Below are 19707 nucleotides of genomic sequence, written 5' to 3'. Positions count from 1 at the left end.
AAACTCTTACAGTTAAGGTTTGAACACCAGATTTAATGGGATTTGAGAATCCATATGCTTTAGAAAGCTTTCAAAAGTCTCAACTTTTAATTTCTCTAAGCCTTAGCTTCCATGAAGCAGTGGTGGGAATTCTCTTCTCCCACCCTTTTTGTGTCAATTCACTGTAGATATGTGACTGACAGAAAGAATGAGTACTTTTGTAGGCCTAGAGGAAAAAGATAATAGAAAAGGTGGAAGGGAAAAGAGGGACAGGACTCAAAGTAGTCATTGACAAATGGCAGAGGGTATATTCATGAAAAGATTTATTTTTTAATTATATTTCTGTAGTCTTTACAAGTACCTACAGATTTAAGAACACATGATGATGCACAGGCACATTAATTTTTAGAAGCAGTTGTGCAGATTTGACCCAGCTCTGCACCTCCAGAAGAACCAGATTGTATCAGATGCCACAGAGAAACCACTGAGCACACCATTTTTACCACAGTACAGCATGAAGTAACTTACCATGGAGCACTTACTGGCAATTAAAACATTCCAATATTAAACACCCATAGATTGTTCAGTGCAAGAAGGGCAGGTTTAAGCAAAGCAAGTGTTAAAGGACAGAGATGCTGGCAGCAATTAAGCCATGGTTCTTTTCTTTCTTCTTCCCAAGATGTTCCATACAAGTTCAGAGGAGTTCTGGGCTTCTGCCTAAAACTTTGTAGTATATCTATATTAAACCTCAGAATATACACCAGACCCTATTCACTGGTGGCCAGACTGGTTGGACCATTTCCAACTGAAAATTCTTCTTTTCAGGGAAGTGGTCAGTGATGCTCAGCCACACAGGTGTGGGACTGCAGGAGCTGTGAGACAGCAAGAGCTTCCTGCTGCATTCACCTGAGAGATGTAAACTCCCACGTCACACTTGTGCTTGGGATTCAAGGGGCTTTAGATGTCCACAGCAAATGCCAGTAATGGCAGAGTCCTCCACTGCTATTTGTTAAATGATGTGTTCCCTGTTCCATCAGCAAGGTTAGTCAGGAGTACTGAAACACATCTCTAGGCTGGAGACACAAAAGTCTTGTCAGAGTTCCTTCTTGACTTCACTGGGATAGTGGTGATTTCACTGTTACTTCACTTTTACATCACTGTGAGAGAAATTGGGTATTCTCATTCTTCAGGAAAGTCTTTTTAAAGCTATGGTTGTACTACAGAAGCACAAAGCCAAGAGCACTGGGATGATGGGGAGGACTCCCCAGGAGTGAAGGTGATATTTATTGTTTATTATTTATTTATTTATTGTGTGTCTGAGGGTAGCAGAGTCCAGTGTTTGAAATCTTGATACCCAGCTCAACAATTGCAACCCTTAGACACAACATCAACATACAGTAAATCTCTCCCTTGCCAAGATAATGAACAATACTTAGATAACAAAATCCAAATAAATAACTAAAGCTTTCCATTCATAAAATTGGACTCCCTGAATGGTGCTCAGCTGTATGGTGGAAGGTCCTCCTGTAACAGGCTGTGCCTGCAACAGCATTTCAGTCAGCCAGGAGTACACTCCTGAGGGAATTTCCTCCAAACCCACTTACCACACTTTGTTTCTCACTGTAGAGTGGTCTCACAGCACACAAGTGCATCTCTTCTGGATGAAGCTAAGTCAGAGATGTGCTTTTGAGGTGCTCCAAAAGCTATCAGGTATTCATTGCATGGGACCACACCTAGCAAACCCCCTGGAGCACCTCTTGCATGGAGCACAGCACCCACGGTTTCACTCTGTGCATCCTCCTCTGCTGGTCTAATTGCACTAATTGTTCTGTAGACTGAGCTGCTGAGCTCCTGGACTATGGAGCTCCTGTCTCAGAGATTTGGAAAAAAAAATCTAACCAGGTGAAATTTCATCTGGCTATACTATAAAGAGGAGGAGATGCCTTTCATCAGTCTTAGCTCTCTGTCTGGAGTTTAAAGAGCCTCGCTCTTGCTGCAGACACAGAGGTGGAAATGTGATGCTCCAGACTGTTAAGGAGGAGTAACATTATCACCTCTTCCAGTGAGTTCTTGCCCAGAGTTCACATCGGTCTCATGCCTGCATCCTTAGTTGATGAATCCACACCCAGAGGTAATAAATCAGTGTGCAGGGCACATCTTCTGTCAAAGTCACCCACCTATTCCAAGCTCCATTTATAGGAGTGACAGCACAATTTATGATGTTGTCTACAACCTTTATATCCATTGTATTTTTGCTCCTCTCTCTGAAATCCCTGATAAATGAGCTTCAATTTTTCTCTCCCATTTCTGATCAGACATAATCTAAGCATATGTCAGCACAGAAGTATTTCAGTTGAGCAGCCTCTGATACCAGGTAATGTTGATCTCTAATGCTGTTGTTTCCAATGATACTAGCAACATTAATTCCAGCATTGACAGTCTCCTTCTGCAGTCCTGATTTTTATTTTTTTTTTTGTTTAGTTGGGGTGAAAAAAATGAGAAATAAACTTGAAACTCATTTGAAGGTCTCATTTGAAACTCATTTGCAGGCCTTGGGCAGTCCTTCAGAGCTGTGACAAATCTAATGCTTTGTAACTCCACCATTCCCATGTCCTTCTATGCACAGTATGTATGGCTGGTTCAGAGATCACAGATGCTCTATTTACTGTTGGCTGCTATCAAGTACACATTATTCTCTCTTCAGGATGCAAAAATGCAGGTTGTTTTAGATCTATTCTGCACTTCCACTTCAAAATGCCTTTACCCAACAAAAGATCCATTAAGAAATTAAGCAGTTATTGCAGTTAAAGCACAGGTGAACGCTGCTAGCCTTACATAGGGAAGTTTTTGGCTTTACTGGAGTCAAGACAGATGGTCACTTCAGGGAATGTTTCTTTTATGGCAAGTGCTCACTTGAGTAGGAATATCTCTAGCTGGATGAGTCACCTGTTTCTTGATTGCTGCATCAGATACAACACATGATTTTTACACAAGGATATTCAAAGATGTGGCACAGGCTGAAAATGCATCCTCAAAGCATCCTGCAAGGGTTTCTTTCTCCACTGGAAGTATAATATGGCCCACGTAGATGGATTAAAAAAAATGTCCTCCACTGTTTTACTGAAAACTGTGATGAAATGTCTTTTTTCTTTTTTTTTTTTTTTTTACAAAATCATGTAGTACTCATATACAAAATCAGTCCCATAACAGCAAAGTGCACAAAATCATCATAAAATTTCTCTGTTTAATGTAAAAGTAAGAAACTTAGAGTAAAGTGCAAAAATTCGAGCGAACATTTCTATTGTGTGGCTCTTCAGCAGCAGGTTTGACTCTTCCCTGGTTTGGAGGACGAGGACCATCGTCTGCATGCTGGTTGCCATGGAGACTCCCATCACTTTTGGAATCACAAGTTTTGCCTGAAAGGAAATGCTCCTGCAGTGTGAGTATTTCAGGACCAGAGAGGTTTCTGTTTGTCAGCACACCACATACTAGATTAACCACCACATCTAAGCAGGTGGGAGGGAAGGCAGTAAAATATTTTCTAGTAATTAGTGACAACATATTTAGTCAGTATAAAATCTACAAAACACATAAATAGAACTAGAAGACTTGCTGCATTAGATTAGGTTGTTATGGCATCAAACCTGTTATCAGCTACCTCAAAGGAGATTGAACTTTGGTCACAGAACACGAGCATGGCAATAAATCCTTCTGAGTCCTGCAGAAGACAGGAGGTCTCTCCCGAGTTGGTAAGGCTCCCCCATAACTACATCTGTGTGCACGGACAGCTCATGGGTCTGTCCCTGTGAAGAGCTGTCTAATGTTTATCCATTCTATTTGCACTCTCAGAAAGGGCTCTGGGGAGCTCTGTCAGCTTCTTTCTCACTAGTGCACAATCAACACCTGGGATTGCTGCAAAGGTGAAATTTGTCTGGCCCTAAGGATTGTGCAGAAGGGTAATGTGTATATGTTGGCACGAATTTCTGGCTTGAGTAAAACTATGGTTATTCACAAGATGAATATAAAGAACTTGCAAGATTTAGCTTCAGTTACTTCCTAGTTGTGTGGTCTTTGTGAGATGGTAACTAACTACCTACCTGTTAAATCTCCAACTTTCATCTGATTTCTTCTTTTGAGGCTGTTTTGTGCATCTGTGGGGCCATCAACATACTTCATTGCAACAGTTGGGGTCTGGTCCTTCTTTTGCTGAGTCTGAGTAGCTGAAAGAAGAACACAAAAGGACATTTAACTGGATTGTATTAATATTCATTTGTTCAAGAAGGAAAATATGTGTCAAGTTGACTCTACCTGGCTGATGAGAACTTGGTATAGTCTCAGTCTTGACTTCTGGAACGGACTGAACAGGTTCATGGCCAGAATCTAAATCTTTCATTGGCCTTCCCATAATCTCATTCTCAGTTGCAGATTTATTTCTAATGAGGAAGTATGTGTGCATTTTCCCTTTGCCTTTTACTTCTATTTCTCCTCTTTCAGTAATCTCAAAATTCTTGTATTTTAGGCACCTAAAGTATCAGAAGCAAAATGACACATGAAAATTCAAGACAAGTAAAAATGACACTGATGTTTTAAAAGAGCTGAGTGATCAAATCACAACAGTCTGGGAAAAAGAGTCTCAATTTGTGAACAACTGAGGATTTGTTTCAACTGTTTATTCAAGCCTGCTGTGCTTTCATAGCTTGACACATACAGCCTGATCAAAAATTAATGGATCACATAGTCAAATACTCCAGTAGGTTGGAGGGTTCCTATTTACCAGTAAATGGAAATTAAGATCTGAGGCAGCCAGTATCAGCTAGACAGAATTATCCTCAGTCATTTCATCAGAGAAGGCAATCAGGTCTGTCAGGCATGATTGACTGATTTATTTTACATTCAGACTTGCTGTTCTCAATTGCCTTTTTCATGTGTCTAAAATGGCCATTTGATTTTCAGTGGCACTGACATGAGGCTGATCAGCCTGCAGTTTCACTGTGTCCCCTTGCCATTTTTCCATACAGATGTGATTTTCTTCAGCTGCTGTGGTGCTAACAGCCAGCAGCTCTGCAGGGCCATCACCCAGCTCTCATTACCTCAGATCCCTTCTGCTCCCAAGAATTTCTGTAGACTGAGATATCTCAGAAGACCCCTGCTCTGATCCTCTTCCAGTACCCATAGCTCACCTCCTCCTTGAACCCTGACTCTTGGTGCAGGGACCTTGAAGATCTCATCAGTGAAGACCAAGGCAAGAGAGGCCCTGAGTAACTCAGCCTTTCCTCAGGGCACTGTCACTAAATCACCTGCCACAGCAGGTCCATGTTTCTATTTATATTCTAGCATTCCAGAAGCTCCTCTGACTGCCTTTGAACTTTGTTGCCCATTTAGAAGCCAGCTGAGTTCTCATTTTCCCAACATCATTCCTACGTGCCCAGACAATGTTGCTGTACTCCTTCCTTTGTAGATAGTATTTGCTTCCCCTCTTGCAAACAGATTTTATGCATACATAAAGTTCTTGAAAATGTAGTATTAATTTTTTACACACATGAGTTTCTGGAAAGTAAATTACAGTATGAAGAGGATAGCTGTTTATGCAGTTTATCCTTAGTAAGTGTAAATAAAATTTCCGCTACAAATTATGGTGCTCAATCAGAGAGATTTAAAACCTTTTATTAAACGTTCTAAATGTTCTTTCTTTCTAGCACCTACATAAATTTATCAGTATTCCCAAATAAGCTATCACAATTTTTTTTTTTAATATTTTGCTCTCTAGGATGGAGACTCTCAAACTTCTGATTCTATAAATGCATTTGGAATAATTAGGAAAAAAAATTAGAAGTCATTACAAGCAGTGACTTTCCTTTACAAACTGCTTAAATGAGTGACTAAGCACCATCTGCACTGAGAGGTGCAGCTGCCAAGGCAGTGGGTTTCAGCATGGATTTGGGCAGGTAGTTTCCATCAGTTACTCACTGGTAGGCACTGGAGCTGAGGTGGATCTTGCTGGGGACGCCGTGGCTCTCCATGCGGGAGGCGATGTTCACCGTGTCCCCAAACAAGCAGTAACGAGGCATCTTTTCTCCAACCACCCCCGCCAAGACAGGACCTGTATGGATCCCAACTCGAATCTTTACAGAGACATAAAACACCCCCCAGAAATGTCACTTGTTATTTGACATCTTAATGCTATCCAGCTACTGAAAAGTTCATCTCAGCACAACACTGGACACCAGCACGGGATCAAATATCCACAGGGAGAGGCTCTTCATGAAAATGTGCCCAAAGCCAAAGAGGAGTCAGAAGCAGCTCTTTGAGGTACCAGAAGCTCAGCACAAGAAGCAGACAAACACACATGCACCTTCGTGTTAACTTACTTGGATAGGATTTCCAGAAACTGGGTTCTGTACTCCTTTGGCTGCCATGATCATGCCCAAGGCAAAATTAGCAACTCGCTCTGCGTGAGTGGGTACAGGCACAGGGACCCCACCCACCACCATGTAGGCGTCTCCAATGGTCTCCACCTTCAATTGAGAGGGACAAGCACATGAGCATGCCAGCTGTGTCTCACTCAGGTGAGTGCTTTGCTGTTCAGGGCTCTTCTTATCTGCACCAACTGCCCCTTTTTCTTAAAAGATGCTTCCAGTCACTGAAAAGCTTTAGCACACATGATTTTCCTTGAGATGGAGATCCTTTCCTTCACTCCACACTAAAAATTTCATCGTATTCTGTCCCTGCTCACTTGACCCGCTTTAGATAGCAGTGTGAGAGACCCTAATGAGAAAGGGCTGCTGTGCAAGTGTCAGACTGTTTGCCTTCCTCTTACCCAGGGCAGACCCATATGCAAAGAGCAAACCTGAGGCACAGACTCCTGAGCCAGGGGGTTACCTGATAGATGAGTGCTATTAATTAGCTCTAATTTACAATTGGTGCTAAAAGTGTATTTCTTATTTGAGAGAGATTTATTTTTAAAAGTCACAGTAAAGCAAGGGGGCCCATCACTGTTGATTACGATTAAGAGGTTCACACAGTGTGAGCTAAACTATTTGGGAGCATCCTTCCCTACAGACAGCTGTTTTCCCTCAGCAGCTGCAGCCTGTGAAACAAATGCTGAAGGGTTTGTCCTCTTTCAGGCATCCAGTCTCCTTGAACTAGCTGTTAAAGCACCTGGAAACTGCTTTGGATTTTGTTCCTATACCAGAAACTTTGCTGGGAATAGAACAGACCTGTTTGAAACAGAGAATTCTTGTATGTTTAAAATCCACTGTAAAAGCCTGTTACATGGTAATGAAATTTTCTAAACTGCTCTTGTGAGGCTTCACTGGCCTTTATCATCAGCAAACAAGAGATCTTTTAGGTTCCATTAATTGGCTTTCTTAAAAATTAACACTAATAGGACAGTGGAAATGTAATCTAATATTTGGATTTGTTCATTAACACAATCACTTAAAACAGTTCAGCACATCAATCTCAAATAAGGTGTTCCTGTCCATGCCAAATCCACAGTGATGCCAGTAATTTTCTGTAACAAATTAAAAACCACTTTAAAAAGCTACTAATGCAAATAGATACCCTAATTATTTTTCAGCTGTAGTAGAAGATTTAATTTAACAAGATTTATTCATAACTTCAGATGTTTATAAGCTTGGGCCAAGTTTCTTTGATCAATGTCACTATTTCATTTCTTTCCCAATTCCCTGCAATAGTAATCTCATCCTTGCTCTCTGTACCCCAGTAACCTCCTTCAACATTAATAGGAGTTATATACAGGCTTCAAAAGGAGATTATTATAGTGACAGATCATTTACTTATGATAGATGATTTAGACAGAATATGATGCTAATTTATGCTGAAATCTGTGGGCCATATCCTGGATGCTTCAATTATTGAATACAGATTCCTTGCCAAGGAAGAAATGCTTCTGATTTCCCAGTACAATTTATTGTAGGATGAACTGCAAGCCTTGCCTGAGCAAGGGATGAATAAGATTTGGATTTCACTCTTTACTATTTCTGCCTTCCTAAATATTTAATAAGGTGGGGACAGACAGGAACTTAGGAACTGCTCTTCAGCACATCAAACCTGGTACCTCTGGAAGTGTTAATAATGCTATTATTATAGGCCAGCCAGGGCTCTGATCTTTCCAGCACAGTTTGGAGACCACAGGTACAGTCTGGGTCTAATTGGTGCTCTGTGGGGATGAGCAGGAGATGATACCATTGCTGAAGATCTCCTTGAAATGAAAGTCTGAGTGTTGTTTATAATGCCATTTCCACCAAAAGAGACAATGACATAGTGACCCATTCAGAAGAGGTTTAAGTAAAAGAACTAGGCAAATTATGCATGTAGGATAGGCATTTTTGAAAGGAGGGAGAGAGATATGGAAAAGAGCCATTCTGGTATTAGCATTGAGGAAAGAGACTTTAACCTATAATAGAAGCTGAGTTCCTGTCCAATAATTTCCACTTCTCCCTGTTTTTCAGTTTGTGTGGCCACTACAAATAGGTAATATTTTATGGTTTAATCAACAATCATGCTGTGGTGAAGAGGATTTAAGTACATTTAAAAACAAAACAAAGCAAACAAACAAAAACCAAACAACAAAAAAAAAACCAGCAAAAATTTCTGCAGCCATTTTTGCTCAGTACCTACCTTGTACACATCATGCACTGTGGTCAGTCTGTCAAATCTCAGGTACATTGAATTTAACATGAGAACTATCTGAATAGGCTCGCACTGGGCACAAATGTTGGTAAAGGTCACCACATCACTGAACAGTATAGTGCACTCCTTGAACTCTCCTGTGGGCAAAAAGAGCAGTGGTGTTTGTCATGGCTGGACAATCAGGGAATCTGTTTGAGACCTGCTTGAAAAGATCATTCTATGGCCTCTCAGTTGCAATAATCATCCTGAGATGAAGGAGAGGTGTCAAGAGAGTGTATCAAATACAAGATTAATTGCACATTAAATGTCAAACAACCCAAACATCTGAATACACCATATGAAGGATACACTTAGCTCATTATCCCTAATTTTATAGATGTGTTGACTAAAGAGAATTTAAGCATCTTACTGCTACCCTTAATAAAAATGGGAATCATCATGATTCAACATTTATAGATAGCATAGGGGTACTAAAAGAATTATCTAGCAAAGACCACTTTCTTTTTTCCCTTCACTTCTGAGCCCTACTTTTCCTGTGTACCCATTTTAAAACCAAAATCTCAGATTTGAAACACTGAATTTTGTTCACTGAATGGACAGCTACAACCACTTTTCACCACCTAAGGAACAATTTTGGCAAAGAGCTCCCAAAGCTTTTTTGTTATAATAGCCTAATTTTTATTATCAGCGAAATTAAGGGTCTGTGATCATCCTCCTACACATGGATGTCACCAGACAGGGAATGGACTCCAGGGCAGTGGCAAAGGGGCTGTGCCAGCACCCCAGTCTCTGTATCCCCATCCCCTGTTGCACAAGTCACACATCCCAAATGCATCCTGTTCATTCACCTGCCTCAACTCGCTTCCCCTCCTTCAGCTGGTTGGCCACGTGCTGGGGAAGCATGGCATAGAGCAGAGCTTCAGTCTTCTTCTTCTCTTCCTCCAGGTGCTTCGACAGGATCCTCAGCTCCTCCTTCTTCCTCTCCAGCTGGTTGGAGAGCTCCATCTCAGCCAGCCGCTGCTGGTTGAGCAGGATCAGGTCCCTGGTGACGTCGTGCGGGGCGATGTCCGCGATGTGCATCTGCCGCTCCTCCAGCTCGTGCAGAGTGCGCAGCAGAGGTGAGCACAGGTACAGCATGCACTGCAGGGGCTCCATCCACATCATCTGCCCTGTGTGCAGCAAGTGGTGGCAAGGCTTTCAGCAGCCTGCCCTTCCACAGCGTGCTCAGTATTACTGCCGCTCATTTTAGGGGGTGAGCTCTAAGGACAGTGGGTTTCTGTGGGGTCTGGATAATCACAGGAATTTATTTCCTAGGAGTTCATTCAGAGGAGCCACACTAGGCAAATAACAAATTTTTGGAACCCAGGAAGCAGTCACTCCCTTATTGCAGGTGCTGATTCAAGTCCCTCCTCTCATGAGGAACCCCAGTGCTCACAACATCATTCCTCTCCTTTCTGCTCCTCTCTGTATTTTCCCCTCCTCTCCTCCTAACTCTTGAGCTGTTCCCAAGGCCAGTCAGAATCATGCACAGGGGAACTGAGACTCACAGCGATTATGCAAAACATTTGAAGTTTAATTTCACAGTGCACAGTTTGTGTCCCAGTAAAGTCAATGGCACTTTCCTCCCTGGAAGTTGGAACTTTCAGTTACTATCATAATCTAAACAAGCAGTTACAGAAATGCCTGAAAGGTAAAAGGGATTTTGGTGGAGGATCCAGTTTTTTAGGTTTTTACTGAGGTGTGGTTATTACTATTATTATTATTATTACTGTTGTTGTTGTTACTATTATTACTATTATTATTTTTAACAACTTGTTTCATAAGTATCAACAGCAATCTAGGAATTCCTGTTTCTTTCTTTCTCCCTCACCTTATCCCCAGGTTTATCAGATGGCCAGCTTTAAAACTAAGAGGATTGAAACATCAGAAATACATGTGAACTAACCCCTAGAGCATAAGAGAAAGTACAATTGTACCCACGACTAGTCAAAGTTCCTTGTTTTGGTAGCATTACTTTTTTCAAGGTGTCCTTAAACTCTTAATTTTTTTCTGACTAGCAGGAAAACAAGATTTGACACTCATTACATAAAGGTGAAAAGAGACAAGAGAAAATTCGGTCACATTACATTGCTCAGAAAAGAAAAATTGAAGTCACAGAACAATTAAACCAAATGTCATTATAGGTAATTACACTGAGCAGGGATCATCCCATATTCAGTCCTCTCAGTAAAAATAAAGCAAATACAGTATCTTTTTTGCTGAGGTAATTTTAACTGGTAAGCTCTTACGTGGCTTTGTGGGGGGTGTGTGAAGACAGAGATTAGAACCTGAATTTTTGTGCTATAAAAAATAAAAGCACAGAGAACTAATCTATTTTTAATCACATTTGAAATCCAGCCAGTAGCAAATAACTCCCCTCAAAGGCATAAATTAAGAACAAATCATGCATTCACATGTGGGTTTTGCAGCATCACAAAACCACCATATTTCTAAGCCTTTCAAAGAGGAGCAGAGTTGTTTCTGACTGAAAGCCTTCAAAATCTGGTGAGGTGATAGCAGAATTTGTGTTCAACCATCTACTGTTTCTCTAAACAGAACCCTCTAATCTCCTCACTGCCCCAAGGCTATTTACAGGATTTGAGTGAGGTCAGGAGTGCACCTCAGTGCAATTCCTGATTTCATAGGAGCACTTGTGCTACTGAAAACAGTGAAGTACCTCTCAGCTCCAGCATTGGCCGCTCCTTCCATGACTCAGGCATCATCTCTCTCCTAGTCTGGAAAACAAATTGGCTGTTGATGAACTTCTGAATGCTGGAGATGGTGAAGGGCACTTCCGGGTGAACAATCCTGAAGTACTGGTCCAAGCAGATGCCCATGGTCTGAAGGCCAGGTACAATCTTTTGGATGCTCACCCCAGCTTGCTTCACTTTGAGCTTAAAAAGAAAATATGGCCTGATGTTACAATTCTGGTCCCTCTGGGTTCAGAACAAGCAACAACTGATCACTGTTTATACATTTCCACACACACAGCCCTTCTAGAGTACATGGCTTATTTCTGAGCAGAGTTTCTACTGAATTCATGCACTTCATAGCAAGACAAAGCCCCAAGAAAGGAATGCTGTTATTAAAATGTTCCTTCTTGTCAATTGTGAATCCCCCCACCCCCAAATGACCTGCTATTATCCCTGCTTGCATTTGTGTAGACCTCACAGGTAGCTGCAGGAGAAAATTTGAGATACCAGTGTCTTGTGTTCCAAAATTAAAATAACTGTGGCATAAAACTCCTTGGAAAATTTTCTAATAGATGCCATGGGTTACTTTCTCTTAACGAAGTGTAAAGGTTTAGTAATTTTCCATTATTCTGCTGACTTTATGTGAGCTCTTAAATTCTGCAGAAATGTTCTTCTGTTTGTCATCAGTTATTGAACCTGTGACCTGGCTAACAGTAAGGTAGGACTTTTCCTCTTTGCACACTAGTAGTTTTATTGAATTATGCATACTGGCCTTCTTGAGAGGTTTAAGACTCTATTTTACCTGATGTAGGCAGGAGCATGAAGCAGATTCTGTACTCTAGAACCTCAATCAGCACGATGCCAAAGCACATGCCCTGAGGGGAATGCATTCAGCATTCTTCTGCTGTCCCATCCTCAGCTTCTCCTCTTTTTGCTCCTGTCTTAAGCCAACATTCTCTCCACAGGGTTTGGAGCAGGAGGAGCTGGAGTTGGGAACCAGCCAGAGGGCAGCCCTGCCAAGGGCACAGGAGAGGAGACTCAGTCCTGCCCCACAAGGCAAAGAGATTTCTGTGTCCCAGTGGGGTTGCATGCTGCCTGATCCAGCAGGTAGCTGGGCTTTCCCACAGAAGCTTGTAGGAGTGACTGAGGAAGCACAAAGAGCCTCAGCTGCCAGCAAAGCCCTCAAAGCCTTGGCATAGATTAGTAACTGGGGGGAGAAGGGGAAACTCTAAGTGCTTTAAAGGATGGAACATGTCTCTGATATATCCAGGGACAGGAAGGTGACCAGAAACCTCGAAAAATTCTGCTCACTATTTGGTAACAGATAGACTGCTGCAGTAAACCTTGCTGGCATACCTGCAGCTGTTTCTGAGATTCTGATCTGCAGGGATACAGAACACCTCTCTGTACAGAGTATTTCTCCAAATCCTGCAAGTGAGTGCACGATGCAGCAGGGAACAGTAAGACAGTCAAAACAGAGGGAAATTACTACGGGGTTTATGCAAACTAAGGGCCCTGACCACATGCTTGTCCTACCTCTTTGTCAAAAACCATATGAAAAGGAAGTCCATTGCAAAATGTTTTTGTGTCAATCCAGAGGGTCTTGGGATAAACAGGATCAAATCCTCTCAGGAGCTTACCTGTGGTGAGATAAATGTGTAGTTTTTAAATGAGGCTGCACCTTACAAAACCAATCAGCATTACTTTTTATCACGCAGTGAGGCAGGACCCTGTATAGTGAGTGAAGACAAAGCAAAGTGTGTGGGCCCAAAAATGTGCACACATCTGTGCTGAATGCTCTGCAGGGTGATCCACAGCTGATTAGCAACTGATCTGAGTTGCCTGAGTGTTTAAAACTTTAGCACAAAAAACCACAGAGCATCAGATGCATGAAATTATGTCGAAAAAATAAAAATAGATGAACAACTGTAGATGTTACTTCTCCATGAATCCGAGATGCCATAGCAATATAACACAGGTTCATCCCACAAAAATGTGCACATAAGTGGATTTAATACACTTGGCCAGCTACTAAGGAACACTTAGGGAAAAAAAAAAAACCAGTGTGATCTGGGTTTTATCTTCTATACAATAAACCATGTGTACAATGTCCATAGAACAGAGACAGAATTACTGTTTGGTTTCTATTTTACTTACCCTGAGATTTTTTACAAAATGGTCATAAATCTGCGGAGTACTTTGTGCTTACTAGCAGATATTTTTGTAAGAAGAACACAGTAGTTAAAATATCAAAGGAGCTCATCTTTTGAATGAAGGACCCAAAACCTTTGATCCTCATGGTTAAACTTGGATTCCCAGTAACCCACCAGAATCAAAAGGATGATTACTTCCAGTGATCTCTTTCCCCCCAAAGGTGGCTATGACAGTTACTCCAGTAAGTTCTGCTGAGAACAAACATTCAAGTTACTCAGGAGATTGCTGCAAAATATTACAAACTTAGCACCTAGCTTTTAGACCTCTTCCTGCTTCAGAGGAAGTCAGTATGGGTTTTTAATTTATCAAAATCTGGCTCTTGATAACTCACACTTACAGCTACTAAAGATTTTTTTTTTTTTGTAATAATGCTAGGCTAAAGTTTTATTTTAAATGTATATTAGTTTCTTACTTAGTATATCTGCCCTTGTAATACATGTGACACTGCACCAAGTGATACCAGGTTCAATTTTACACTCATCCCAGAATGCATACATCTTGGAAATGTGAGCTAGGTTTTCATTCCTTTTGGGGAATCAAAAAATCCTAACTGAAAAATTTATTCCACTTTACAAACATATATAAACATCTAATACATAGAGGTAAGAACAGAGATTACTAGATTAGCAGTAGACTTCTGGTGGTGGAGGATGTAATTTGGCTTTCAAAATTTACTACAGTTGATAATTTTAGAAAGGAGTCGTATCTACCAAGTTAAAAAACCACACTTTTAAATTCAGCATCTTAAACCACGTGACATGAGAATGAAGAATCAAATTCACCACACAATGGCATTTTATAGAACACTTTTCAGATGAAAGCACTGTTTAAGAGACAGAAGTGACAGGTCATACTCCATTTAAGTATCTGTCATTACTAAGCATGCTTATTATCTGCAATTTTTCTTTGATCATCAATGTCAAATGGAAAGAAACTTAACCAGAAACATTTTGAAAAGTTGCAGAGGAAATATAAATGGTAGCTTCAAAATGGATGGGTGGGTGGGGATAGGGAGGCTTACTGACTTTCTAACTGAAGAGACTCAGGAATGATGATGAGCTCCCTCTGAGTGATCTCTCACCTTTTCCTAATGTGATTATTCCTCTTAATGTTTTCCAGTGGCTTTTCTTCACAGGACAAACAGAGTTTCCTGTGTCTCCATTTGCATTCTTGGCTTTTTCAAGGTCCTGTTGAAATATATCCAAAGGGAAATTCAAGGGTATTTTTATTTAAAATACATTTTAGTAATATGGTGATAATGAGTATTAAAATACCTCTTTATTCAGTTGATTCTCAATTTGTTTTTCAGAGTCAACAAGACATTGAGATGAGGAAGAAAATTCATTTCTTCCCTTGCATGGAAATAGAGGGTTTTGAGTGACAAGAAATACAATATGTTCTTTTTTCCCAGTCCTTTCTTCTTCTTCTGTTTGATTGACTATTTTCATTGAAATCTCAATGTTAAAAAAATCCAGGGCTGCTGCACCGATGATTCCTGAAGGGGAAACAAAAGACAAGGTATTGCCAAGAACAAAACCTTTTCAATTCCCCTTTTAGAGGGCCCACAGTGGAATTTCAATGTTTCAGAAATCACTTTTCCAAAGAACTCTGGAAGAAGAAAGCAACGCACGTCGTTCTTGCTCCCATTGCCATGATGAGAATATGCACATAGGAGGTCAGCTTTAAAGTTACAAATACTGATTTGCACTAGGAGCAGCCCAGCAGGGTATCTGAAGAATGTGTTCAAGTAGCCATAGAGCAATAATATGAATTCCCATCAACCCAAAGAGGGCAGGGAGTCTAAAGAGATTCTGCTACAATCTATTTCAGTCATTGAAGAATATTATATTTTGAAAGGAAGGAAATATCTGTCATGCAGATGCACAATCAGTTCTCTCATTTCTGGTTTGGTATTAGGCAAAATACTGGACATCAAAATGACATCAAAAGGTCTGTCTAAAATTCCAAATAATTCTGTGCTTTCAATATCAAGTAAGTTTTGACTTGCACAAGTACAGCTCTGGAGATTCTGGTAAATGCAGGTAAAAGATTCAGTTTGGAGCAGGGTTCAGTAGGAGTTTTACAGATTGGTTGTACTACAGGGTGGATGAATGTCTTCAACTCAACTAGAGTTTTTACTTCACTGTAATTTTAAAAGCACAAGTCACTGAGAATCAATAACCAGTTAGACACAACACATGCCCCAAACTTTCAATTTTTCCTCCAGGGAGGGAATTCTATAGCAAGAATGGACATTTATGGCCTGGGTTGTCATACAATAAATTTTGATGAAAGTTACTGGGTGCTAGGAGTGATCAGGCAGTAGGGAAATACTGAGTTCAGTGTCTGGACACTGAGCTCTACCAGACTTCAATTCCATGGCCAGGCCTCATCTGAAAAAAAGACACTGAACTCTGAGTGCATCTGCAAATATATGATTACTCTGTATTTATATTGCATTGATCTGTATTTAGTGTCATTACCTGGCACAATATGGCACAGACCTCTTCTGTCTGAATAGTAATGTAAATGCATTGACCCATCTTCATTCTTTTCTACTCTAAAAGATGGTGCATTCATCTCCTGAGGAAAAAAACAAACAAAACTAAAACTTCAATATCTTTTTCAGAAAAAGTCTACTGATGAATTCCACTTCTACAAAAGCCTCTCATGCCTTAGTAACATAAACTGTAATATAAATAAGCTGAAAAACAGAAAATTTAATATTCTCACCTGTGAAGAAAAATCTGCTATGCATTAGAGCCAATGTAGTAAATACTACCTATGTTGAGAAATAGTCAAAACCAATCATTTAAGCATTTTTAGAAATTATTCTAACATTTAGAGTAATATGTTTCAGAACACAGCAGAAGAGAACATGCTTTGGTGATTTTTTTTCATTATTTATTCACACCTATGGGATGCTGTTCCTTGTGTTACGAGCTCTGGCAGAGTCCATCCATACCTGCTCAGCAGTTACTACTCAGACTTGCCTGGTAAGAAAGGGACAGGTAGCTGTGCAATGCATCCAGGTTCTCTATGAACTCATAGAGATTTCCACCCAGTGTCCTCAGCATGTGGTCATAGCCTGAGCGCTTACAGAATTCAAAGAAATACTTTCCAAACTCCCTCAGAACAAGGTCAGCAGGAACACCTGGCAAAATAAAGATACCTTCAGGAATAAGAAAGGTTTGGAAGTTCTTGCAATGCTGTCAAGTGGATTAAGATGGAAGGCAGAAAACTTGCAACATAGGAAAGGCATTCCCAAGGGTACAGGAGACAAAACCTGGGCTGCAGTCTCAGGCTTGACCCAGGATGCTCCATTTTTGAGGCAAGCTAACACATACCTAATACTTTGCAGGCTTTGTCAACAAGCTGCATTGTGATCTCATCTTTGTAAACTTCAAAAGTCAAGAAAGAATCCTGGACTCCAGCCTGCAGCCTACAAGAGAGAAGACAATATTCTTGTCTCAGGAGTGCTGTAAACACAACAGGCTTGGGTGACCCAGCTGCCATTTCTGAAGCACTGTTTGCTGTGGATGCTCTCCTTAACCTCCCTCAAGGTTGGAACGCACTACTTCACTTAATGGTGTAAGTTAAATATTAAATGGCTTTAAATTCATTAAATTGCTTTAACATGGCCCAATGGCGGTGTCCACCTCACCATTTCTGCTATTTCACATTATGGTATTACAGTAAACTCTTCCAAGGATTAGGAGATCATACTGTGGGGTGCTAGAGCAAGTCGGGTCTTAGTTTGACTTCTGGTCTACTGGTTTGTTGTTCAATGTGACCACAATATCAAGCTCTTGGGGCTCCCCAAACCTGCTGATTTTTTTATATTGGCTTCAATGGATGACAATATATGGTGGATGGATTATATGTCATCTAAGCATCATTTTTGTATCTTGGAAGTACCATATAGCTCATAAAAACAAGACAAAACCAGAGATGATACAAGGCCAGATTGAATGGGATTTTGAGCAGCCTGGTCTAGTGGAAGGTTCCCTGCTCATGGCAGGGAGATTGGAACCAGATGATCTATGATTCTGATTTAGATGCTTTTCTGAGTACTGGAATTAAACTGACTTTATATTAAGGATGACATCTTTTCATTTTAATTACTTCTTGATATTGTCACAGTGAGCCAGCAAGTCTATTGCAAAATTCTGTATAAGACTAAATGTCATTTTTAATTATCTGATATGACAAATTAATTGGGGCAAATTAGTATCAGAGGACGAAGTGTTACAAGGCAAGAAACGCTTGCATTTGCCCTGTTAGCTACTCCTTATAATTACTTGAGATCACATCAGCTATCATTTACCAATAAGAAATTATATGCCCTGCTGCTGAATCCCTGAGCACTTTCTTTCAGTGCACTACATTTATTGGGAACACATTACCTTAATTTTTCCCATGTTTCTTCACCATACTTTTCAACCACCAAAGACTTCAGGCACGTGTTTATAAATCCATACTGCAAAAGCAAATACAGGAACATGGAAAAGATGTACCGGTTTTTCAAAAACTACTCTAACGCCTTTTTGTATTTCAGATTCCCCTGTTAATTTTATATTGCAAGAGAAAAAATAGTAATGCTTGACGGCCTAAAGAGAAAGTGAGAATGCTGGACAGCCATTACATCTTTCAGCAAACAGCTCAGCGTTTCACAAGCATTCAGCAAGAGAGCGAGCGGGCAGCGGTGTTCTGCAGGGCAGGAACCGAGTGCCTGTGCGGGAGGAGCTGGGGCTGCAGAGAGGGCAGAGCAGAGCGGGCACAGCTCAGCACAGCAGAGCAGAGAGCAGAGCAGACACAGCTCAGCTCAGCACAGCTCAGCATCCCCGCGCTGCCGCAGCCGCGGGGCCCGGCCGTGGGGCTCGGGCAGCGCTCCCAGAGCGGCACAGCCCAGGGCTGGCCCGGTGTGAACGGCCCAAAGCCCGCGGGTCCGCATCCTGTCCGGGCACGGCGCTCAGCGCCCTGCTCTGGGGCTGGGAGCCAGCGCCAGGGGCTGCCCGTCTGTCTGTCTGTCTGTCCCCAGCAGGGACTGCCTGTCTGTCCCCGGCCGCAGCTATTTGTCCACGACAGGAGATACGTGCCTGCCTGTCTGTCCCCAACAGGAACTATCTATGTGTCGGTCCCCGGCAGGAGCTGTCTGTCTGTGTGTCTGTGTGTCGGTCCCCAGCAGGAGCTGTCTGTGTGTCTGTTTGTGTGTCGGTCCCCAGCAGAAGCTGTCTGTCTGTCTGTCTGTGTGTCTGTGTGTTGGTCCCCAGCAGAAGTTGTCTGTCTGTCTGTCCGTCTGTCGGTCCCCAGCAGGAGCTGTCTGTCTGTTTGTCTGTCCGTCTGTCGGTCCCCAGCAGGAGCTGTCTGTCTGTTTGTCTGTCCGTCTGTCGGTCCCCAGCAGGAGCTGTCTGTCTGTTTGTCTGTCCGTCTGTCGGTCCCCAGCAGGAGCTGTCTGTCTGTCTGTCTGTCTGTGTGCCGGTCCCCTGCAGGAGCTGTCTGTCTGTCCGTCTGTCTGTCTATCTGCCTGTGTGTCGGTCCCCAGCAGGAGCTGTCTGTCTGTGTGTCGGTCCCCAGCAGGAGCTGTCTGTCCGTCTGTCTGTGTGTCGGTCCCCAGCAGGAGCTGTCTGTCCGTCTGTCTGTGTGTCGGTCCCCAGCAGGAGCTGTCTGTCTGTCTGTCTGTCTGTGTGCCGGTCCCCTGCAGGAGCTGTCTGTCTGTCTGTCTGTCTGTGTGCCGGTCCCCTGCAGGAGCTGTCTGTCTGTCTGTCTGTCTGTGTGCCGGTCCCCAGCAGGAGCTGTCTGTCTGTCCGTCCGTCCGTCTGTCCCGGCCCGCCCCCCGCCGCCCCGCTCACCATCGTGCCGCCGCCGCCGGTCCCTCCGCACCGCCCGCTGCCGGCCCGGGGGGCGGCGGCCCGGCCAGGCCCGGCCCCGCCGCGCTCGCCCGCGGCGGTGGCACCCGGTGGCACCCGGTGGCACCCGTAGCAGCCGGTGGTAGCCGGTGACACCCGGTGGCCCCGGAGGCCGCGGGCACGGAGGCGCTCGGAGCGGGGCCGGTCCCTCCGCCCCCCCGGGCTGGGCTGTTTCCGCAGGAGAGGCGCGCTCCCCGCCGCTGCGGCTGTGCCGGGAA

At 42.5% G+C, this 19707-nt stretch overlaps 1 protein-coding gene across 2 annotated transcripts; it reads right to left on the bottom strand.

The window, feature by feature from the left end:
* Window positions 1–287: 287 nt before the first annotated feature.
* On the bottom strand, window positions 288–19483 carry LOC117000776 (guanylate cyclase soluble subunit beta-2-like). Of its 2 annotated transcripts, XM_033068788.2 has the most exons (16): window positions 19433–19483; window positions 17987–18060; window positions 16928–17022; window positions 16574–16734; window positions 16064–16163; window positions 14855–15075; window positions 14662–14767; window positions 12903–13006; window positions 11351–11567; window positions 9483–9803; window positions 8623–8771; window positions 6348–6494; window positions 5947–6101; window positions 4288–4502; window positions 4077–4199; window positions 288–3395 (listed from the first exon to the last, which is right to left on the bottom strand). In XM_033068788.2, the coding sequence occupies exons 1-16, from the start codon at window positions 19433–19435 to the stop codon at window positions 3244–3246; spliced, it is 2343 nt and encodes a 780-aa protein (XP_032924679.1). In that variant the 5' UTR covers window positions 19436–19483; the 3' UTR covers window positions 288–3243. The 2 variants fall into 2 exon arrangements, with proteins under 2 accessions (XP_032924679.1, XP_032924678.1); XM_033068787.2 differs by lacking the exon at window positions 19433–19483 and having other exon boundaries at window positions 17987–18367.
* Window positions 19484–19707: the final 224 nt, after the last annotated feature.

The sequence above is a fragment of the Catharus ustulatus genome, chromosome 10 (assembly GCF_009819885.2).
Source record: "Catharus ustulatus isolate bCatUst1 chromosome 10, bCatUst1.pri.v2, whole genome shotgun sequence".
Classification (NCBI taxonomy): domain Eukaryota; kingdom Metazoa; phylum Chordata; class Aves; order Passeriformes; family Turdidae; genus Catharus; species Catharus ustulatus.
The sequence above is the reverse complement of the archived record's forward strand: the minus strand, read 5'-3'. Positions and strand labels throughout refer to the sequence as shown.